Below are 20974 nucleotides of genomic sequence, written 5' to 3' on the forward strand. Positions count from 1 at the left end.
GCCGGGAGAAGTCACAGGCAGAGACCAGGTTTAAAGTGTTTCTTTTAATCCTAAGGCACATTTTTAACATCTAAAAAAAAATCTGTCGCTGTGATTTTTAGATCTAATTTTAAAACTAAAAATTTTCAAGCATCTAAATTAGGGGTCAGCAAAAAACTTTTCTGTAAAGACCCTGATAGTAAATAGCTCAGGCTTTATGAGCAGCTAGTTGTTCACTGCTGTTACAACTCCTCAGCTCTGCGTGAAAGCAGTCACAGACAGTATGCAAATGAGTGAGTGGAGTGCGTGCCAATAAAACTTTATTTACAAAAACAAGCAGTAGGCTGGATTTGGTCCAGGGGCTGCTGTAATTTGTCAATCTCTGTTCTAAATGAAGTTGGAGAGGAAGAGCTTCCACCCAGAACAGAACCTCTCTGTGAGGGAAAGAAACAGACTAAGAACAGGATCATACTGCATTCTTCTACTAACGGACAATACTTTTAAAAATACAAAACAAGATGAGCTCACCCAGTTAATCTTTTTATTTTGAGTTTTGTTTTAAAATAAAAAGAGCTTTGAGAAAAATGTGTTAAATATCAGTAAAGGGCAGGAAAACATGTAGCTAGCTTTATAATATCAATCTAAACATATACACAAAGGCAAACATTAAGTAAAATGCTAGGGAAAGGGAGCACTTTGGGGGCCTAACTCCAGTTTTTCTTATTGCACATAAAGGTTGCTGATAACTCCAAGTCTTCACTTTTTCACAGTTAGACATACTTTAATATTATTTTATATAACATGTTTATATAACATCCTATGTTAATTTTATAAAGCCACCAGTTTGCTACTGTTGAATGGAAGTAAAAGACAAAAATTTCCCCAATTACAGTATGTAAGCTCTCTATAAAAAAAATTCCCCAGAAGGTCACATCAGCCCATATTAAATGCATCCTATTCTATTTAAAAAACTGCTTTTCAGCTATTAAATGAATCTTGGTGGCCTTCACATTTAATCATTTTAATGGACATAGTAAAACTTCCTAAGTAAGAAGTACCAGATGTATTTTATGTAAAAAATAAAAAACCTAGGAGGTGACCCTACCATGAAGTCATACTTCGAATGAGTGATTTCAGTGACAAATTCCAAATCCATAGACTTAACACCCACACGACTGAAAATCATCCCACTGCTTCTCCAAAGCCCACAACTGGAATAATCACAACTAAAGTCAACCCCCAAATGTCCATGCAGCTAGATACTCACCCAGTAACACTGGGATCTTAACTTTTTTGAAGTGCTTTAGACAGCAGATGTAGTTCTTCATGCTGTTTCCAATTCCTTTTTCACCTGAGTTCCCCCAACACATACAGGCCCAGATAATTTCCCACTGGCCAAGAGTTGAGCTGACCATGACATGTGGCAGTCCTATGAACCCATTTGAAAAGGTGGCCATCAGGATGAGAAGGTAACCTCTCCCTCTCCCGAGCACTCTCATGTCTGCTACACACCTTTACAAAGGGCAGCAGAACAGGCAGCCCTTCCTTCTCATCTTTTCCCAGGCTCATGTAGCAGAAAACTGGCTGCCTGTGTGCGCCATATGGGCCATGGTTAGACTATACCCTGCTTACAAAAATAAAAAACTGACATCAAAAACTTTGGTTTTGCTCTTTACAATTTCTGCTAGCACTGGTTGACAAGATGGGTTTGTTAATTTATAAAAACTCTGCGTATGAAACTTGGAACTGGAAAAAAAATGGTTTCTTTCTAGGTCTCGTTTTGAAAGGATTGTCAAAGAGCCTACTTGCTTTTCCTCGTTAGACACTAGCATTGGTTTCCAGAATATTTCTCTGTAGATTGTTCTTATTAGGTTTTAGAAAGAGGGAAGGTCTTTTGAGGTATCCACATGGTGAAAGCAGCATTCAGGTGGGTCGTTTCTAAACTCTAACTCTTGGCCACTAGATGCCCTCAATTTACTGTATCAGAACGCAGCAATTGACACTGGTGAGCCAGATTCTCACTTAAAAAAAAACAACAGACGAGATCAGAATTCAATGATACCAGTCTACTGTATTTGACAGACTAGCTCCTACACTTATTCACCTACAGAAGCAACATCAAAAAGCAGGCACCAAACCTGTCAAGTGTCCCATTTCTGAAGTGGAATAAGGAGTCATATACTTACTGAGTCAGAAAGCTGACTTTCCAGATGCTCTCAGTCCAGATTGCATTTTACAGCAGAAGGGAAAATCAGCTTTCTGATCTACCTCTTAGAACTCGCAATGGGTACCAAGGTAGGTTTCCAAGCGGATGATTTTCCCCTTTGATGAGCTGCTTGTTTGCCCTGCCAGCAACCTCTCCTGAGCGCATCAGTGGTGTTTCTACATCTAGCAATCATTTTGTTCACATTAAATGGCTGACGTGATAACGTTAACTTCCACTCTGGACATAGAAAGGGAGAGCTATGATGGGGGGTGGGGGGCTGTGCATGAAACAGACTTCTGTTTTGGAAAGAACCGTTACTTCTTTGCCCAAGACTGAAATGTTCGCGGATAGCTGAGATAACATTTTTTCGGGTTTTCTGAAGAGATTTGGAACCATGAAGGACATTTTCAGGTCTAGAGAACACGGCCTGAAGAGCTCCTCGCTGTTTGCTTGATGAAACATTTGATGTCGCAGTGTGATTTTGGGCTGCAGGGCATCAGTGCTTCGTCTGGTCACTCTGACTCCTGATGGTCAGAGGCCATTTAATCACATATGCCCTTCCTATACCTGCTTCCTAGGAAGAAATACAAAATTTCTTTAAATTCCAAATTTCCTTCTTTAGTTCAGTTCTCCTTGTAGTCCCCAAAAAGAGCATGAAAAGGAATTGCAGGCGCTTTTGTCTTTCCTGTGTCGGTGCTATACAAAAGTTTGCATCTCCTTAATTACCTGCTACCGACACCACCGCCACGTGACAGCAAGGTGATCACAACTTTCCACTTAATATGGGGCCTCTGCTCAGGCAATAAATGGGCCCATCCTTATCCTGAGGAGTCCAGCGTGGATGCAGGCATGGGGACAAGCAAAGTGTGAAGAGAAAGAAAGTTCACTTGACTGCAATGGGGACTATTAATATAATCTCAGGTTAAACTGCAAAGATGCCATCTCAGAAAGTTTCACATTTGATTAGTCTGCAGCTCGGTTAAGACAAAACCCCTTTTTTCCCACAGATGGGGGCAAAGATGACAGGTTTTTAATCCCCCCCGCCAAACGTACACTCAAGTCGCCCATCTCTCCTTCTCACGCTCTAAGGTTTTCAAAAGTGACCTTTTAGGTTGCACTTTAAGAGGTACATTCTTGACTTCTGCAAAGATTAGCATGAAACTCACAGCTGCCCGGTCTGTATTACTGATCAACAACTGTTTGTTCCACATGACTAACAACTAAAATAAAATGTTCTTTGCTAGGCCATTCTTTAAGGTTCCAAATAGGGTCCACTGCCAGTTCTAGACTAGAGGCTCTCAACCCTAGCTGTGCATTAGTATCCTTGAGGATCCAGAACAAAGCATGGCAGCCAGGGCCCACCCCAAACCTACTGTATCTGAATCTCTGAGGGTAGGGCCCTGGCATCAATATTTTTAAAAACTGGCCAGGTAATCCTAATGTGCAGCCAGGGTTGAGAACCTGTGCTCTAGAGCATTCGACTACTGAACTGTCATCCCCACAACCCAGAACAAACATGTTTATAAGATGACTTGGGATTACTCTCTCAGGGGAACTTTCTTTAGCTGGATGCACCATTACTTAGCAGTTTCGATCTGATTTCTGCCAGACTGGCAACAGATACTCAGCCTTGAGTGAGGTGGTTTCAGGCCTTCGTGGCACCCTACTTTTTTGCCACTCAGCACAGGCATGATGCTTCTGAGAGGTGGAAGCATGTTGATGGGCGGACTCACTTCCCATGAGCCCTGGTAAGGTCAGGATTCATCTCCACATCTTGCAAACAAAAATTAGGACCACAGGTCAGTGACTTACTCTGATCCACTGAATAAAAAATCCAACCACGTAACTACAAACCTAGCTCACTTTTGGTCTTAGCAAATCTCCATTTACTTATACTTAAGTAGGTTAGAATAAAATGTTTGCAGTGAAGAGGACAAAGCCCATGGATGACCATAAAATCAAAATGGACTTTAGTGTAGATACGAAGGAAAGAGGGGAATAAAAATGATTCAATTATATTATATTGAACCATATGAAATTGCCCTATCTATTTTTTTTAAATGGTTGAATGTCAGCAATTTCATATGGCTCCACCTAATAATAAAATTTTCCTGGTTTGCACAAATTATCAATTCAAAAACAAAGTATCAAGCAATGTCTTATTTAAAGATTAACCATTAAAAATGCAAGTCAAGAAGATTCAATGACTGACTTCCTTATGGGTGTCCTAGACTGAACTGGGCCGCTATTTTGTCTGCCATAATAAGAAAAATGGCCACATTTTATGAAAGCATTTTTTAGAAACTGGGTTTTCAAATATAACTAGCACTGACGCATAGAGACACGGGGAGAATCTCAAACTTGGTTTCCAAGAGTTCTCTCAGTATTTCACCTACTGCAGGTGTGGGCAGGTGGAGCGGCTCATCCACAAAGAAACCAAACTAAAAACCTAAATTTGAAACCACACTTACACATGAAGCTGGTGCAAGGCTCCCCAGATACCAAGAGAATGGCCCTTCTCTACATGGCATGCAATGTCAAGACATCTGGATTCCTAATCTGTCTATAGTAGACAAAACCTTCCATCAAGTTGAATAATGCTGAACTTTTCATTGACTTGCCTCTGATTCCCCATGTGGCCACTGAAATCTCAAGTATTTATTAGCTCAAAGTTTGGAATTCTACTCAGTCATTAGAATACTATCTTGTACTTTCTTTGCAGTTACTTTTGTTTGCAGTGAGATTTCTTCCCTCTGAATACTAGCCTGTTCCCTCTTAGGCTTCTTACTGCCTTCTCTTCCCTAGACAAAATTGCACCCCACAAACTGTGGTGTTACTTCTAAACCCACAATAGAATCCAGTCCTATTAATCGTTTTCCAGGCAGTCAGCTCATATGGGAGCCTTCAAGAACTGACTGATTTTTGCAGTGATATCACCATCAGTTTCTAAACAGTTTCTCCTGTCCTCAGATTAATTAAAACCAACAGTATAACACTATTTTGCCTTTGGTTTCAAACATTTCAGTAACTTCTTCTTTATGGAGATTTCCAGAGAAGGAATTGGAATTCGTTCCCCCATGTTGAAATGTTCACGGACAGATTTTCCAATCTTCAGTCTAGAGGAAACACAGGTAGCCAAAAAGGGCAGGAATTCCTGATGGGAGGGTGCAGTCACGCAGCCTCGCTGCTGGAGCCTCCACTCAAATTGCTTTTTCATGTTTTCTGTCCCGTTTAACACCAGCCTCTCACAATCCTTGGAGGTCCAATCTCAATTGCCTTCCTTCACGGTCTTTTTCTAGCCTGTTCCCCCCCTTGCTATTCCTACAACCAGCATCGCTGTGTCTGGATATGAAGAGAGCATTAAAGCATGCTATTTGTTTGTTTGTTTGTTTAACTCTGAACAGCGCACTACTATGTGAAAAAAGTGGGAATAGGTCTGCATCTGTCTTGATTTAGAGACACTTCAGCCCCACCAGCTGCGTCTTGGGCTAAATTTTAAATGTGAAGATATCTTCAGACCCCAATAAAATAGAAGTGTTAGTTCCATTCAGTCAAGGCCCCACCTCAAGCTCGCCGCCATCCTCACCCCGCCAGTGGGCCTACCCCGTCACTCAGGGCTCGGGACGGGGAGTCACGCGTTATCCTCCAGGGGAAACACCAGGCGGGTGCCCCGGCTGGAAACCTTCTGGTCTCCCATTCCCAGGTCTCGTTCCAGCACCTCCTCGGAGCTGCCCTTCGTTCTCCGACTGACCTCGATGCTCGTGGGGGCCGTGTGGGAGCCTGAGGAGCCGTTCGCAGTCACTGTGCTGTCCCCGTAGGTCAAGGTGAGGTCGCCCTCGGTCAGGATGAAATCAGAGTCTTCCTCTCTCAGCGGCTCTTGGTTCTGAAAAGTGCAACAAACACCACGAGCATCAACGACAAATGGAAGACCACTGTTTTCCCGGGCTGAAGCCCACCCCAACCTCAGCTCCTCATCTGAAAAGAGGGATCATAAAACTTGCCTGCCTTGAGCCTCTAGCAATGATAACTGGATGTAAACTGCAGAGTGCTAGTCAACGTAAGGCTGGTGCTGAACCAGCACTTCAAACACCAGAAAGCAGTTCTGATTTTAAATGCCTGACAGCTTGGGGACAAAAAGTGACAAAAGGGAAGAAAGGGAGATCAGCTCCAATTTTCGGCTTCCCAACCCACAAAGGTAGGAAGGAGTAAGGTCCCTGGGCAAACCTACAAATAGGTTTCAGGTCCTCTCTTCTTTGGGAAGGTCTTCCGGGGGTGGAGGTGGCCTCCTGCTCTGTACAGACCACCCTAAACCCACCTGGTTTACAGCTGAACTACTCTTTGTCCTAGTCAGCAATTCAGGGAAGAGGATAAGCCATAATTAGGGTTTCCTTCCTGTCCCCACAGAAACACCCTGATGGGAAGGAAGCCCTCAGGTGGATGAAGCGACGGACAGAGAGGGAGGGGACGTTTTCTCGAGCATCTATTATACGCCTGCCAGGAACGTCACAGAAGCTCTCATTTGATCCTCACCCCTTCCCTATGAAGGGCACAAACACTCAGGTCACAGAGAAGAAAACCTGAGAGAACCCATGGAATTTGCCCGTGGCTGTCCAGCTGCTTGGAAGCAGAGTTAGGATTTATGCTGTCCCTAGACTGGTTCTACCCACATAAAAGATGTGAAAAATCACCCCGGCGGGAAGAGGACTGGTGGGGCATCTCATGCTAGGCAGCGGTGGTAGCAGAACAGACAAGGCTGAGCGAAGCAGGCTACGTGGCAGCCACTTGAAACTACGAGACTATGGGGAGAGTGTCACGAAGCAGCGTGAGGTGAGGCACAACCTTTCACCCTCCGGTGGTTTAACAAGCAAAGCAAGGGGCGGTACACTCCCCGCGCCCCCGCTGCACGGCCGTCAAACACGGGGAACTTCTTCCTTGAATGGCAAACATATGCTTCCAAGCCGCTCCGCGTAAACGGTTCTTTCTCTCCTATTTCCCATCTACCTTCAAAGTGCATTTGCGGTCCTTCGGCCTCTACACGACAGGGTCTCCTTGGTGTGCGATGCTGAGCCTGCCTCCCTGACAGCCACGTGGCCCCCACTCGGTCTCGCTGCCCGAGGCTGGGGTAGATTCTCCCGTGTCCGGGCCGGGGACCCCCCAGCTACGTGAGAAACCACCGAACAGCAGTGATCTCCTCCTCTTCCTGGCACCCTTCCTTGCGCTGCTGACCTCTTAGGAGGTGCTAGATGAACGCCTGTTAAATGCACCGACCCAGGCAGGACCCGTGGGTTCTGCCTACCTTGCCTCTCCTATCCTGGCCCATCTCTGGGCACGTAAGGGTGACAAGCACATGCTTGTTTTCTGCATTGTTTCTCAGTGACGTCGGCTTCTCCACTCTCCACAGCGTGACTCCACTTAACCAGGGCTCTGGCTTTTTTAACAGGCAAGCACTCAAGTCCTCTTGAGTGCTGCCTCCAACCCTCACCGGAATGAGGCAGGGAGCAAATGTACAGTTCAGTAAACATCCTCGACTCGGGCAGAGCATAATTCTAAAGCTCACTCCAAACTCCCCAATTTCCTCCTCCCCATTAGTAGTTCTGAAAGTCCTGAAACTCCATCTGCTCCACGATATTTCTCTTAACAACAGATGACATCATGTTCCCTGTTTTAGCACGTTCCATTTCTCCCGTGCATACATGTGCTAAGTAATGTTTTTGTTCATCTCTGGCAAAATCTCTCTCCCAGGGCTCCTTAGCTCCCAATGTTCAGGAGAAGACTCTCCTGGCATGTATTTTGCTGTTTCGAGGTTTGGAGCCACACGGGGACAGAGAGGAATACAGAGCAACTGCATGTGCGGGGAATTCTGCAAATGGAGCCAAGCCCCTCCCTCCCCAGCAGCACAGAGGAACCCCCAGATGGAAGTTCCGGCGTGGCCCACTCTGACCCCTCGCAGTGGGAAGCAGGGCCAAAATTCACTGACAGGAGAAAACAAGACTGGATATTGTCCCATTCCATGATGAAACTCACAAGCCCAGACAAACAGTACCCCAGGAAAGGTCACTCAGAAACAAGGACGTAGTAAAACCCAGTGGAGAGGGATTTCCAGATGGAAGATTAAGGAATGTTCTATGCTGACCACAAAACTATCCCACACCCTCGAATTCCAGATGACAGGACTGACAAAAGTTTTGTTCAGCTGAAGCTTTGTGTAATTACATAACTAGCTGTCCAGTGAGGGCTGCTATGGAAATGGAGTGAAATAACCCTGCAAACACCTGCAAGCAAGACTGTCGTGGGAATGTGCGCATTTAAATATCCACAGATCATTTTCATTAAGTGGAAGAACACTGTTTTCTAGGCGGTTTTCAAACCTAAATTTTGTTTAGAGTTAGTGGAAATGACGAATAACGAACATTTTCCACATCTCCCAAAGAATCTTGGTGAAGTATAAAACGCCCTACAGGTGATGGGGGGGCACCCAAAAGTGTGTCAAACAGCCCAGAGAATGGCTCATCTGATGCCCTCACGCGGCACTAGACTCCACATGGAGCCCCCTCCGTTCTCTCACCTCTGGCTTCCTCAGTTAAACTTCCAAAGACTCTCTTTTCTCACTCTCTCAGCAGCAGGCCTCTCCATGTCTGGAGGTGGCTGGGACCCCAGTCCGGACCCCAGCCCAAGGCAGTAGCAGCAGAATGGAGGGTGGTTCTTGCCTGTAGCCCAAGTCACCGCATCTTGGGTTGGCTGTGGGGAGTCCACAGCCCAAACATTACCCCAGGAAGCAAACCTTGGGCAGGCTCTGGAAGTGGTGAGGGGAGCGCTTTCAATTTAAGTCCCTGGAAGTATATTGAGTTTACGCTGAGTTCAAAGTAGGCCAGACACCCCTAACTGATGTGTGAGGAATAGCTGGTAAGCTTCCGATTAGGTAAGGTTTTTATGAAGTTTTCATAGTGGGTTAGTTACTTTACTATTACAGAGACATGAAAAGTGACCCTTGTAAAACCTAAGTAAGAAGGAAGGCTTTAGAAATTGGTTAAAAGAGACTAGAGCTAGAAGGCAAAGAAACACGCAAGCCCAGTGAAACAAACTCAAACTCAAAGAAACACGCAAGCCCAGTGAAACAAGCTCAAACAGGAGCTTCTTTAGTGGGAGAAGTGAGGATGCCGAGTCACTACCCTTTGTTTCTGATGATAAAACACATCCAAATGGCCCACACTGTCACTTTACACAGAGGTCCAAACTGAGCAAACTATTCAGCATTCAAAAAAAGACAGATTTATTAAATAAAATGGGATGGGAAATTATAAAACTAACTTTTTAATCTATTGGTCTGTATCCTTCCAACATAAAAGGAAAGGTAATTAGCATTATTACCTAGGCGCATATTCCACTAAAAACTCACCATAAGCATTAAAAATCACTTTACAAAACCGGGAGCAGTTCTAAGGAAATGGCGTTCTTGGCATCTGACCCATTTTTTGTAATTTAAAAACAGCTTATCAGAGGTGGCACGGGAATTCCATTTGTATATGGGGAGGGGCTGGGGAGGCTGGAAGCCTCAACTGTCTTTAAGAGAAGGAGACACTGATGCTGTTCTCTGTCACGTTTGGTGGAAATTCCAAGCAAAGGCCATAGCAGAACTGCAGTGTTACCATGGCAACCCGGCCATGTTGTACTTACGTCGTACACCTGGGGACTGGTCAGACATCGAGCGAGCAAGCCACACCAGGCTGGGAGAGTGGTGGTTAATGGGGGGCCACTGTGTGTGAGGATGGGCTTCAAGTAACTTTAAAAAGAGAATTAAGGAAAAGTGCCTGCAAAGAAAACACACATCCAACAAAATGTGTTTAGAAATCCCAAAGAGTAAATCATCTGGCATTCTACCCCCCAAAAGCCTCTTTTCCCCCATTTTACCAGTACAGTACAGAAAGTACCTGTAGTCTGCAACAGTCTGAATCCGAGATTAAACTAAGCCCCATCAGCCTTAAATGTTAACTGTTAACTTTCAGGTTGGCGGTTCCTCATTTTCAGTTACAAAGAATATCTGATTAATTAGAACACCCTTCTGCCTTCTTTGTTATGCTGAATGAGAATTTTGGTTTTGATCAGCCTTCCAGCTTTTGACACACAACCAGCTCATGTTTTGGAAACAGGAAATCGTGTAGCTGGAGTGGAGATGTTACAGCCCCTGGGTCCCCTCTCCCCAGAGGTCACATGGTGGAAATGTTCGAGGCGGACAGGACCTGAGAGGACTCGGCAAAAGGCAAAATGGTTTCACGAAGGTCACTCAGACCTCAACCTCCCCGCCCTCCCCCCCCCCCCCCCCCCACCTTCCCATACAGGACTATTCTTCCCTCTACCCGCTGCCTCTCTCCCAGACTCTCCAACACAGTTTCTCCACCTCGACACTAGTGGCATTGTGGGCCAGATCACCCTTTGTCGTAGGGGGCTGTCCTGCATTGTAGGATGACTAGCAGCATCTCTGGCCTCTACCCACTAGAGTACCCCCAACCCTTCCCTCAGGTGTGACAACAAATATGTCTCCTGACATGGCCCAGTGTCCCCTGAGAAACAAACTTGCCCTCAATTGAGCCCCCCGTTCTAACATGAAGGTCAACTGTTCTGTGGAGACCGGCTCAGGGTTTGCCAATCTACAGATATTTGTGCTGCCAAATGTGCAGCCCTGTGTCACACTACGATGGAGCTGGGACCGTTTCTGATACCCAGAGCCGAAGCAATGTGGAAAAGGTGGAGACCTACAGGGCCACCTCAAATGCAGGAATGGCCAAGAGACTTTAAAGGCAGGTGAGAAGGAGTCACAGCTGTCTGTACCCAAGCGGATGACTGCTCCGAGCACCATCGCTTCCTGTCTTCATTCAGAGCAGCACGAGAGAGAAAAGGCTTCTCTACAGGAGGAGATGGAAGGGTGACCCCTGGGTAAAATTCTGACTGGGAATTACTCATCAAAGGAGGATGTGTGGGCTCTGCTGGGACTCTATAAGCAGAACAAGCCCCCTGTGACTGCTGTCCTCATTCCTAGAAACAGCCCCTACAGGCCTATCAGTTTTCTTGTGTCTTCAGCCCAGAAGCTGACAGCAGCTGCATTTGCAGAATGACTAATACAAAAGAGTTCCGGGGAACCCAGAGGCTACCTTTCAGTACCCTGTCTTGGGCAGTTCAAAGACAAGCTTGCTCTTCCCAAATACAGAAGGCCCTCTAACAACTTCTTTAAGAGAGAAAAAATATTTACAGATAGATTTTAAATATTCAGATTGTTGGAAGGGCAAAAATGAAATATCAAGCCTCCCTCCCACCCAGTCTTTCTGGTAATTTACCATTACAACTTTATAGAATACAGTTTTTTTTCGCCTATTTCCTGATTTATAAACTGTAGTCAGCTTTTAGCTCCCTCTTATGAAGGATGGTAAATTTAATTCACTTACATTCGTGCCTCCTTTTCAATTTTTTCCTTTCTAATTTTATTTATAATTAATTTTATACTGTAGATATATAACATTTGCATTCTGTAACTAATAAGCAAATATCTGCTTTGTCTATGGATTGAGCCTAATGTTAAAGACCAATAAGCAGCACTTGTAATAATGTAATTTATGAATATTATTCACTGTAACCAAGCAGAGTGGTTGGAATACTATTAAAAGGAAATGTAATACAATGTCATTTAAACTTTGTTAGAAGACAACATTTGAGTATCCTGCAAAAAAAAAAAGATCTTCTTTTAATTTCTTTTTGATCTTGTTCACTTCTTCTGGGTTATAACAAATCACTGTCCCCTTAGTTGGATTTTGTTTTGTTTAATCCTTATGTTATTTTCCCCCCTTCTTATAGTCTGCATGGTGCTAAACTTTCTGAATTCTTGCATGTCTGAAAGCCACCCTCCTTTTTTTTGCTCATTTTTGACTAACAGTTTGGGTATAGAATTCTAAGCTCGGAAAAATTTTTTTCATCCTAGGACTTTCATTTTGTTGATGGTTTCCTTTGCTTTGCAGAAATTTTTTAGTTTGATGTAAAAAATTTTACACGTGTTTATTTTTGCTCTTGTTGCCTGCGCTTTTGGTGTCAAACACAACAACAACAACAACAAATCAGTGCCAAGACCAATATCAAGGAGCTTTTCCCCTTTGTTTTCATCTAGGAGTTTTATGGTTTCAGGTCTTACATTTAAGTTTTTAATCCATTTTGAGTTGATTTTTATGAGTGGCATAAGATGAGGTCCAGTTTCATTCTTTTGCATGTGGCTGTCCAGTTTTCCCAACACCATTTATTAAAGAGACTGCCCTTTCCCCATTGTGTTTCCTTGGCATGTTGGTCTTGACTCTACGTGCAAGGGTTTATTTCTGGACTTCGTATTCTGTTCCTTTGATCTGTGTGTCTGTTTTTAGGCCAATGCCACACTTTTTTGATTACTGTACCTTTGTAATATAATTTGAAATCAGGAAGTGTGATGCCTCCAGCTTTGTTCTTGTTCCTCAAGATGGCTTTAGCTATTTAGGTTCTTTCGTGGTTCCATACAAATTTTAGGATGGTTTTTCTTTTTCTGTGAAAAATACCATCAGAGTTTTGATAGAGATTGTACTGAACCTGTAGGTCGCTTTGGGCAGTGTGGACATTTTAACAATATTAATTCTTCCAATCCATGAACACAGGTATCTTTCCGTTTACTTGTGTCTTCTTCAATTTCTTTTGTCAATGTTCTTTAATTTTCAGCATACAGATCTTCACTCCTTGGTTAAATTTATTCCTAAGTATTTTATTGTTTTTGATGCTACTGTAATGGAATGGTTTTCTTAATTTCTTTTTTGGATAGTTCATTGTTAGTATATAGAAATGCAACTGATTTTTGTATGCTGGTATTATCTCCTGTAACTTTAGTGATTTAGTTTAAAAGCTTCAAACAATTTCTTGGTAGAATCTTCAGGGTTTTCTATATGTGAGATCATGTCATCTGCAGAGACAATTTTACTTCTACCTTTCTGATTTGTATGCCTTTTATTTATTTTTCTTGCCTAACTGCTCTGGGTAGGAATTCCAGTACTGTGTTGAATAGACATGGCAAGAGTGCACACCCTTGCCTTGCTCCAGATCTGACAGGAAAAGCTTTCAGCTTTTCACCACTGAGTATCATGTTAGCTGTGGGTTTGTCATATGTGGCCTTTATTATGTTGAGGTACATTCCATCTATACCTAATTTGTTGAGAGTTTCATCATAAAAGAATGCTGGATTTTGTCAAATGCTTTTTCTGCATCTATTGAGATGATCACATGATTTTTATTTTGTTAATCTGGTGTTCACATTGATTATGTGGCATCCCCCAGGGATAAATCCCACTTGATTATGATGTCTGATCCTTTTAATGTGCTATAGAATTCAGTTTTTTAGTATTTTGTTGAAGAGTTTTACATCTATGTTCACCAGGGATACTGGCCTGTAATTTTCTTTTCTTGTAGTGTCCTTGGTGGGCTTTAACATCAGGGCCATGCTGGCCTCAAAAAATGAATTTGGGAGTATTCCCCCATCTTCAATTTTTTGGAAGAGTTTGAGAAGGGTTAATTCTTTCTTTCTTTTTTTTTTTTTTTTTTTTTTTTGGCTGCACCGCGCGGCTTGTGGGATCTTAGTTCCCCCACCAGGGGTTGAACCTGGGCCCTCGGCAGTGAGAGCCCGGAGTCCTAACTACTGGACCTCCAGGGAATTCCCGGATTAATTCTTCTTTAAATGGTTGGTAGAATTCACCAGTGAAGCCATATAGTCCTGGGCTTTTCTTTGCTGTGAGGTTTTTAATTACTGATTCAATGTCCTTACTTGTATTGGTCTGTTCAGATTTTCTATTTCTTCATGATCCAGTCTTGGTAAGTTGCATGTTTCTAGGAATTTATCCATTTCTTTTAGGTTATACGATTTTTGGTGAATAATTGTCCACAGTAGTCTCTTATGAGCCTATATATTTCTGTGGTATTAGTTGTAATGTCTCCTCTTTCATTTCTGATGTTATTTATTTGAGTCTTCTCTTTTTCTTAGTCTAACTAAACGCTTATCGATTTTGTTCATCTTTTCAAAAAACCAACTCTTAGTTTCGTTGATCTTTTCTATTGTTTTCTGAGTCTCTATTTTATTTATTTCTTCTCTGGCCTTTGTTATTTCCTTCCTTCTACTAATTTTGGGCTTTGTTTGTTCTTTTCTTTTTCTAGTTCCTTGAGGAGTAAAGTTAGGTTGTTTGGGATCTTTCTTTTTTCTTAATGTATCACTTAATGTATCACTTGTCACTATGAACTTCCCTCTCAAAACTGCTTTTGTTGCATCCCATAAGTTTTCGTGTGTTGTGTTTCCATTTTCATTAGTCTCAAGATCATTTTTAAATTTCTCTTCTGATTTCTCCATTGACCCATTGATTGTTTAGGAGTGTGTTGTTTAATGTCCACATATTTGTGAACTTTCCAGTTTTTCTCCTGTTACTGATTTCTAGTTTCATACTATTGTGGTCAGAAAAGATACTTGGTATGATTTCAATTTTCACAAATTTGCTAAGATTTGGTTTGTGACCCAACATATGATCTATCCTGGAGAATGTTCCATGCGCACTTGAGAAGAATGTATATTCTGTTGTTGGATGGAATGTTCTGTATATGCCTAAATGTCATTTAGTCTAAAATGTAGTTCAAGCCCAATGTTTCCTTATTCATTTACTGTCCAAATGATCTATCACTTCAGCATTTTGTCACTCTCCTGTGAACTCTCTCCAATTTTCTCTACATCCTTTCCAAGCCCAGTGAGTAACATGCATTCTGAATTACAATGTAGACAAAATTCCTATGACTTAAAAAAATCCCTGGGGGTTCTATTTTAGTTAATAGCAAACAAGGTAATTTGAACCATTTTTTCCACTGAGGCTAACTAGAAAAGCTGGGAAAATAAAACACAACATTTTCTGCTTAATGGCATCAGAAAGCTACCATGGCAGTGAAGAGGGCCAGAGTCTGGAAAAGGAAATCCAAGAGGTGAGCCCTGCACACGGTGAGCCACGTTTTCCCTAAAAGCACCTGAGAAGCTAAGCAGAGCATCTGGCAGACTCACAAAAACAGAGTGAATCTGACAAAAACTGGAGTCCAGGGTCTTCTGAGGAAGTCTACATAAATACTCTAGGCTCTAGGTTGGAACCCTAGAAGAAAGGGCACACAGAAAACAGACTAACCCTCACAGGAACTGAAGCCCAGATTCATATCACCTTTATTCCCGATTGGATTAAAGTGATCTGGAATTGCTAATTCCCCTAACCTTGCCACTGACCAGATGTAAGGTAAATCATCTCTGAAAGATGGAAGATGATAACCTCATCTAGAGCATCTCAAATTATCTCTATACTTTTTCATTGCTCATGTCTGTCACTTATTTAAAAAAAAACAGACAAACACAGATGTACAGAAGGTAAACAATAAAGCTCCTAGAAGATATCATAGGAAATTGGCTTTATGACTTTGGAGTAGACAAAGATTTCTAAAACAGAACACAAACAATAACAGCCAGAACAGATAAGCTCAAGAAATTGGATTGGACCTTTTGTTCATCAAAAGATTCTATCTAAAAGTGAAAAGGCAAGTCACAAGTAGAGAAGATATTTTTTATCACATATAACTAGCAAAATACTCATATCTAGAATACATAGGAACTCTTAAAATCGGTAATAAAAAGGCCAATGACTCAAGAGAAAAATGGGCAAGAGACCTGAACAGGCACTTCACAAAGGAACACACCAAAGGGCCAGTAAATATACGGTAAGGTGCTCAACCTAATTAGTCACTAGGTAAATGCAAATTAAAACCACAAAGGAGTATAATCTATAAAACTATTGAATCACTGTGTTGTACACCTGACACTAATATAATATGTAAATCAACTATACTTCCATTTTAAAAAACCACAATGAAACACCACTATAAATCCACTAGAAAGGCTAAAATTAACAAGACTGGCAATACCAACCGTCAGTGAGGATGTGGAGCAAATGGAACTCTCATACGCTAGAGGTAAGTATGAAAAGTGGTGCCACCATTTTATAAAACTGTTTGACACCATCTTCTAAGGTTGAACCGTTGCATGTCCTATGACTCAGCAATTTCACTCCTGGGTGTGTTCCCAACAAAAATGTATGTAAACATGCACCAAAAGACATGTATAAGAGTGTTCATAGCGGTATTTTTCATCGTAGCTCCAAATTAGAAACAATCTACGTGTTCATCAACAGGATGATAAATAAATTATGATATATTCATACAATGAAATACTATGCAGCAATGAAAATAGATGAACTAGAGCTACAACATGGATGAATCACACAAATAATGTCAAGCCAAACAAACCAGATACTAAAATATATACACTCTATAATCACATTTACACAAAGTTCAGAAACAGGTAATATTATTAAGTGTTGCTAGAAGTCAGGAGAGTGGTTACGTTTGGGGAGGAGAAAGGGGCAGTAATTGGGTTATGGCACGTGGGGAACCGGTAATTTTGTGTTTCGTGACCTGTTTGGTATTGAGCGTACTTATTTTGCAATAACTTGCTGAGCACTTATGATTTATGCACTTTCCTATACGTATCCTTTATGTCAATAAAAAAATTTTAAACACTTTCAAAGTCTCCAAAGACCATATATAAGCTACCTACCAATTTGACCGCTATGTCAACTTAAGAAACCATGAAAGCGTAACTTTTTGGTTTTTAATTTTTCACCTGGGGCCAAGTGAATCTACTAGAACAGAGTCTGCCTTGCATGTGGTCCAGCTAAGGCCAGGATCAGACTTGGCCAGACTCGGTTCAGCCAATAGGAATCATCCTCTCCACATGGATTAACTGGCCAACCTCCTCTTCCCTTCCTGACCACAGCATGGTTCAAGCGGAATTTTAACTAATTCACCTACACAGGCATATTTCCCTTGGACGCAAAGCTCTGAAGAGCCACGTGAGTCTACCAGGCTGTGGACTGGCTACCCTAATGATGTGCAAACATTTCCTCTTGGCCAGAGAGATGCTCATTATGACTGCCTGTGGTTGAATGATCATTGCATGTGTCCCAAGAGAGGACTGACTACACCTGTAGCAGCAAGCACACATCTTTCCTTGCTCATCAGAAGTCATTCACTGACAACTCAACAAGAGGATTTCATCATTGATGTTTCACAAACACAGGGAGTCCTCTTAAAAGGATACTTGTGGTCAAAGCTGTACCACAGCCTGAATAGCCATGCACTCTCCTGCTTTGTCCGGTTTCCTCTGGCAGTATCTGGACCATCCTAGGAACAAACAAGAAGAAAGATACTTAGTTGCAGAAAAGGGGTTGAAATAGGGGGAAAAGCTTCCCTTTTAACCATAACCTTTAGAGATTTTGAGCTCAAACATCCTGTATCCCCCAAACTTCAAAGATTTATTGGGAGGTAATATTTTAAAAGAAATCAAATAAATCCAAAAAGCAGACAAATCAATCCCCAAAGAAACAGGCTTGGTTATGTCTGAGGGTAGACCAACTCAATGTAGTATAAAATTTCTTTTGGCATTTTTACTGTAATTTTCCTCAGAGTGCCTTTTAGCAGGTTAATTACCCTGAAGTAGTCTAGATCCTAACAGGCCAAAATTGATTTATAGAGAAGATTAAAGAAAGCGTCTGTAAAACCAACTTTCCAGGTCCCCCACAGCTGGCCTGGGGAAATCACGCTTGGTTGAGTTTCCTGACAAACCAGCCAAGGGCTCTTTGTGGTCCTTACCCAGGCACCTGCACTGTGTTCCAGGCAGTTAGGAACTTGCCCTCCCAGCTTTAGGAAGGCGGGGGCGGGGGGGGTGGTGGGCAGGGGAAAGGGAGCCAGAATCAGCATGTCTGTTATTTTCTCTGCCCTCAAGTAGTACGTTCCTTTACCACTCCTGTCATGCCTTTCCAACTCAAACATCCCCATCATTTCATTTTCAAAGTAACTGGCACAATCATTCATTTGTGGTTTAGGAAATCTGTTCTGTGCAAGTAGGATAAGCAGCACAATTAATATTAAAAAGTGGACTGATGGCAGCAGTCTGAGGGCCCTGCTGGGGTTCTACGTTGCTGGAGGACAAGATCTGAAAGTACAGGCTGCTTGTGAAGCGCAGCCATTTTTATCAGCCTCCTCCTGAATGTTCTAGGGAGAGGCAGCTCTACAAGTAAGGGGCAATCAAGAAGAACCAAATAGAAGTTGAGTCAACGATTACAAGTATGTAGTTCCAAATCTCAGTGGGTGTAAATTCTACCTGTAGTAGAGATGCCAAGAAGGAGTCAGAAGTCTCTGAGAAGGTAAGATACAGACAAGCATAGGGAGGGAAGTTAGCAAGCACTATTTAAATTCCTAATATTTCCAACGGCAAAGATGACTTTTAAAAACAGAGTCCCCCACGGTATCTGAGGAATGTTTAGTGACATATATGCAAATGGCTTAGTTAAATGGGCCCTTCTGTGGATGAGGAAATAAAAAGGAGAGACCCCAGAGACCAACTTTATTTCCCATTTTAATAAATCACGTAGGGAAAAGGGGGCACAGAAATGTCTCTATTTGCAGATAACAATCATTCCTTCGGGTAATTAATTGCCAGCCCAATGACAACTCTAGGGAGATTTCGAAATGCCACATGACTGAGTGGAGAAGTGGTAGATGACTTTTTTGAGAGGTGACCGTTTCACGAAAAAAATTAGATGCAGAATCTTACTAAAGAAAAAACGAGCAAGATGATAAACATCTTCTGGAAGGACGCTATAAACCGTTGGGCATAAGACAAGTTCCCCAAAGTCACTTTTGCCTGCTCTTCCACCAAAATAACAATAAAAATGGCAAACCCCTATTCTGTCATCCTAACCTCTGCATTATCAAATCACAGTGCATTCTCGTCACCTGCAACACTTAAGTTCTTGCCATCTCACCTTAAGGAAGCTACAGGAGACTGACCTATATAAGCCCCAAGAGGGACAATGAAAATGAGTAAAGCAAGGGAAAGGCTTTTTTTTTTTGAAGGTAAATTAAGAAAAGGTCTTCTCAGGCTACAAAGAGATATGCCTGCAGTCCACAAATAAGATAAAGCGACCTTGGAAATGTAAGATACTAAGAGCCAACCCTGAAAGGTTACAAATTCAGGGCAAATAAAAAGTGCAACTCTGTAACGGGGGTGTTAGATAACTTCTTATTCTAAGAGATGGGGCCAGAAGCACGATTATGTACAGGAAGAACTTGGATAAATCCACATATAGAGGCTTTGGGGAAATCGGGGAGGGTCTGTTGGAACAGGACTGATTTTTCTTAAGCTGACCCGGAAGACAACCAACAACTGCTTCCTAGTGTGGTTTGGGCGGCTACCATTCGCAAGCCGGCCAGCCCTTCCTGCGGGCTCCAAGCAGGGGTCGGTGTGGGTGCAGGTGATCCTACGATAGGTGGGCCGCCTGCCTGGGCTGCCCAGAGAAAAAGCGGGGACTTGGCTCTCCCACCACGTCCTCCTCAAAACCTCCATCCCCACCAGGACGGTTCACACCCCCATGTCTTTAGTTCAGGCTGCTTCTAGAATCCAGAACACCCTTGCATACTCTCACCTTCTCCCACCCACAACACCTACCTGGCTGATCCCTATTCATCTTTCAAGGCTGTGCACAAGGTTGGCATCTCTGAGAAATGTTTCAAAGGCAATGGAGTGCTCCAAGAGGCGTAGGTGTAACCATCACAGGCTTTCTCAACAGACTACCTGGGTCCAAGTCCTAGCTCTACTCCTGACTGTGCCTTTGCCCTGCTGTGTGACTCTGGGCGAGTTTAAATTGAGACATAATTGACATATAACATTGCCTATGTTTAAGGTGTACACCAGTGTTGGTTTGATATGTTTATATATTGCAGTTTGATTACCACCGTAGGTTAGCTAATGCCTCTATCCTGTCACATAATTACCATTTCTATTTTGTGGTGAGCACAATTAAGATCTAGTCTCTTAGCAACTTGATAGTTTATAATATAGTATTGTTGACTACATTCACTATGCTGTACGTTAGCTCTCCAGAACTTGTTTATCTACTAGTTGCAAGTTTGTACCCTTAAACATCTCCCCAAATCTCCCCCTCCCCCATCCCCCAGCCCCTGGTAACCACCATTCTGCTCTCTGTCCTTATGAGTTACACAAGGGATTTTAAAACATTTTCCTGAAATTGTTAATAGAGAAGCCCCTTCAGGAAAATAAATACCACTAGCTCTGCTTATCACCAATTTTTGAGCATCAAACAATGAATGGCTATTTCTCCTGCATTCATTAAGCACCTACTGTGTGCCAGGTACCATGCTGGGTGCTGGAAACACAAAGAGGAATGAGACCCAGCACCTGCCACTTGAGGAGCATATTTCCAGAGGGGGAGACGGACAGACAGATACATATGGGGTGAAGAAAAAGAAAGCAGATTAAAGACCTGGGGAGTGGCAAAAGGGCCTATTTTGAAATAAGTTTTCTAGAACTAATGAATAATGATTTCTGGGTAGAGTTATATTTCATTCCATTCTTATTGTTAAGAGATGGATTTTTTATGCTAAGGTCATTACAATAATGAGAACAGCTTATTTTTTTTTTTTTTTCAGAGATAGAGCAGAATACTGCCCCTGCTCCCCAAAGATTTCTACATCCTAATCCCTGGAGCCTGAGGCTGTTAACGTTACATGGCAAAAGAGGCTTTGTGGGTGGACTTAAGGTTTTCCAGGTAGGTCCAGTATAATCACATGGGCCCCTGAGAAGTGGAC

At 42.6% G+C, this 20974-nt stretch overlaps 1 protein-coding gene across 1 annotated transcript in view; it reads right to left on the bottom strand.

Moving 5' to 3' along the window:
• Positions 1–5816: 5816 nt before the first annotated feature.
• The window catches only part of SLC9A7 (solute carrier family 9 member A7), a 145405-nt gene continuing 130247 nt past the window's right edge, over positions 5817–20974 (bottom strand). The window contains exons 15-17 of the mRNA XM_068532887.1: positions 17406–17488; positions 9860–9965; positions 5817–6068 (exon numbers count right to left, since the gene is read on the bottom strand). Coding sequence (XP_068388988.1) covers positions 5817–6068; positions 9860–9965; positions 17406–17488 — 441 coding nt within the window. The remainder of the gene's footprint in view (positions 6069–9859; positions 9966–17405; positions 17489–20974) is intronic.

The sequence above is a fragment of the Eschrichtius robustus genome, chromosome X, assembly GCF_028021215.1.
Source record: "Eschrichtius robustus isolate mEscRob2 chromosome X, mEscRob2.pri, whole genome shotgun sequence".
NCBI classification, from domain to species: Eukaryota; Metazoa; Chordata; class Mammalia; order Artiodactyla; family Eschrichtiidae; genus Eschrichtius; species Eschrichtius robustus.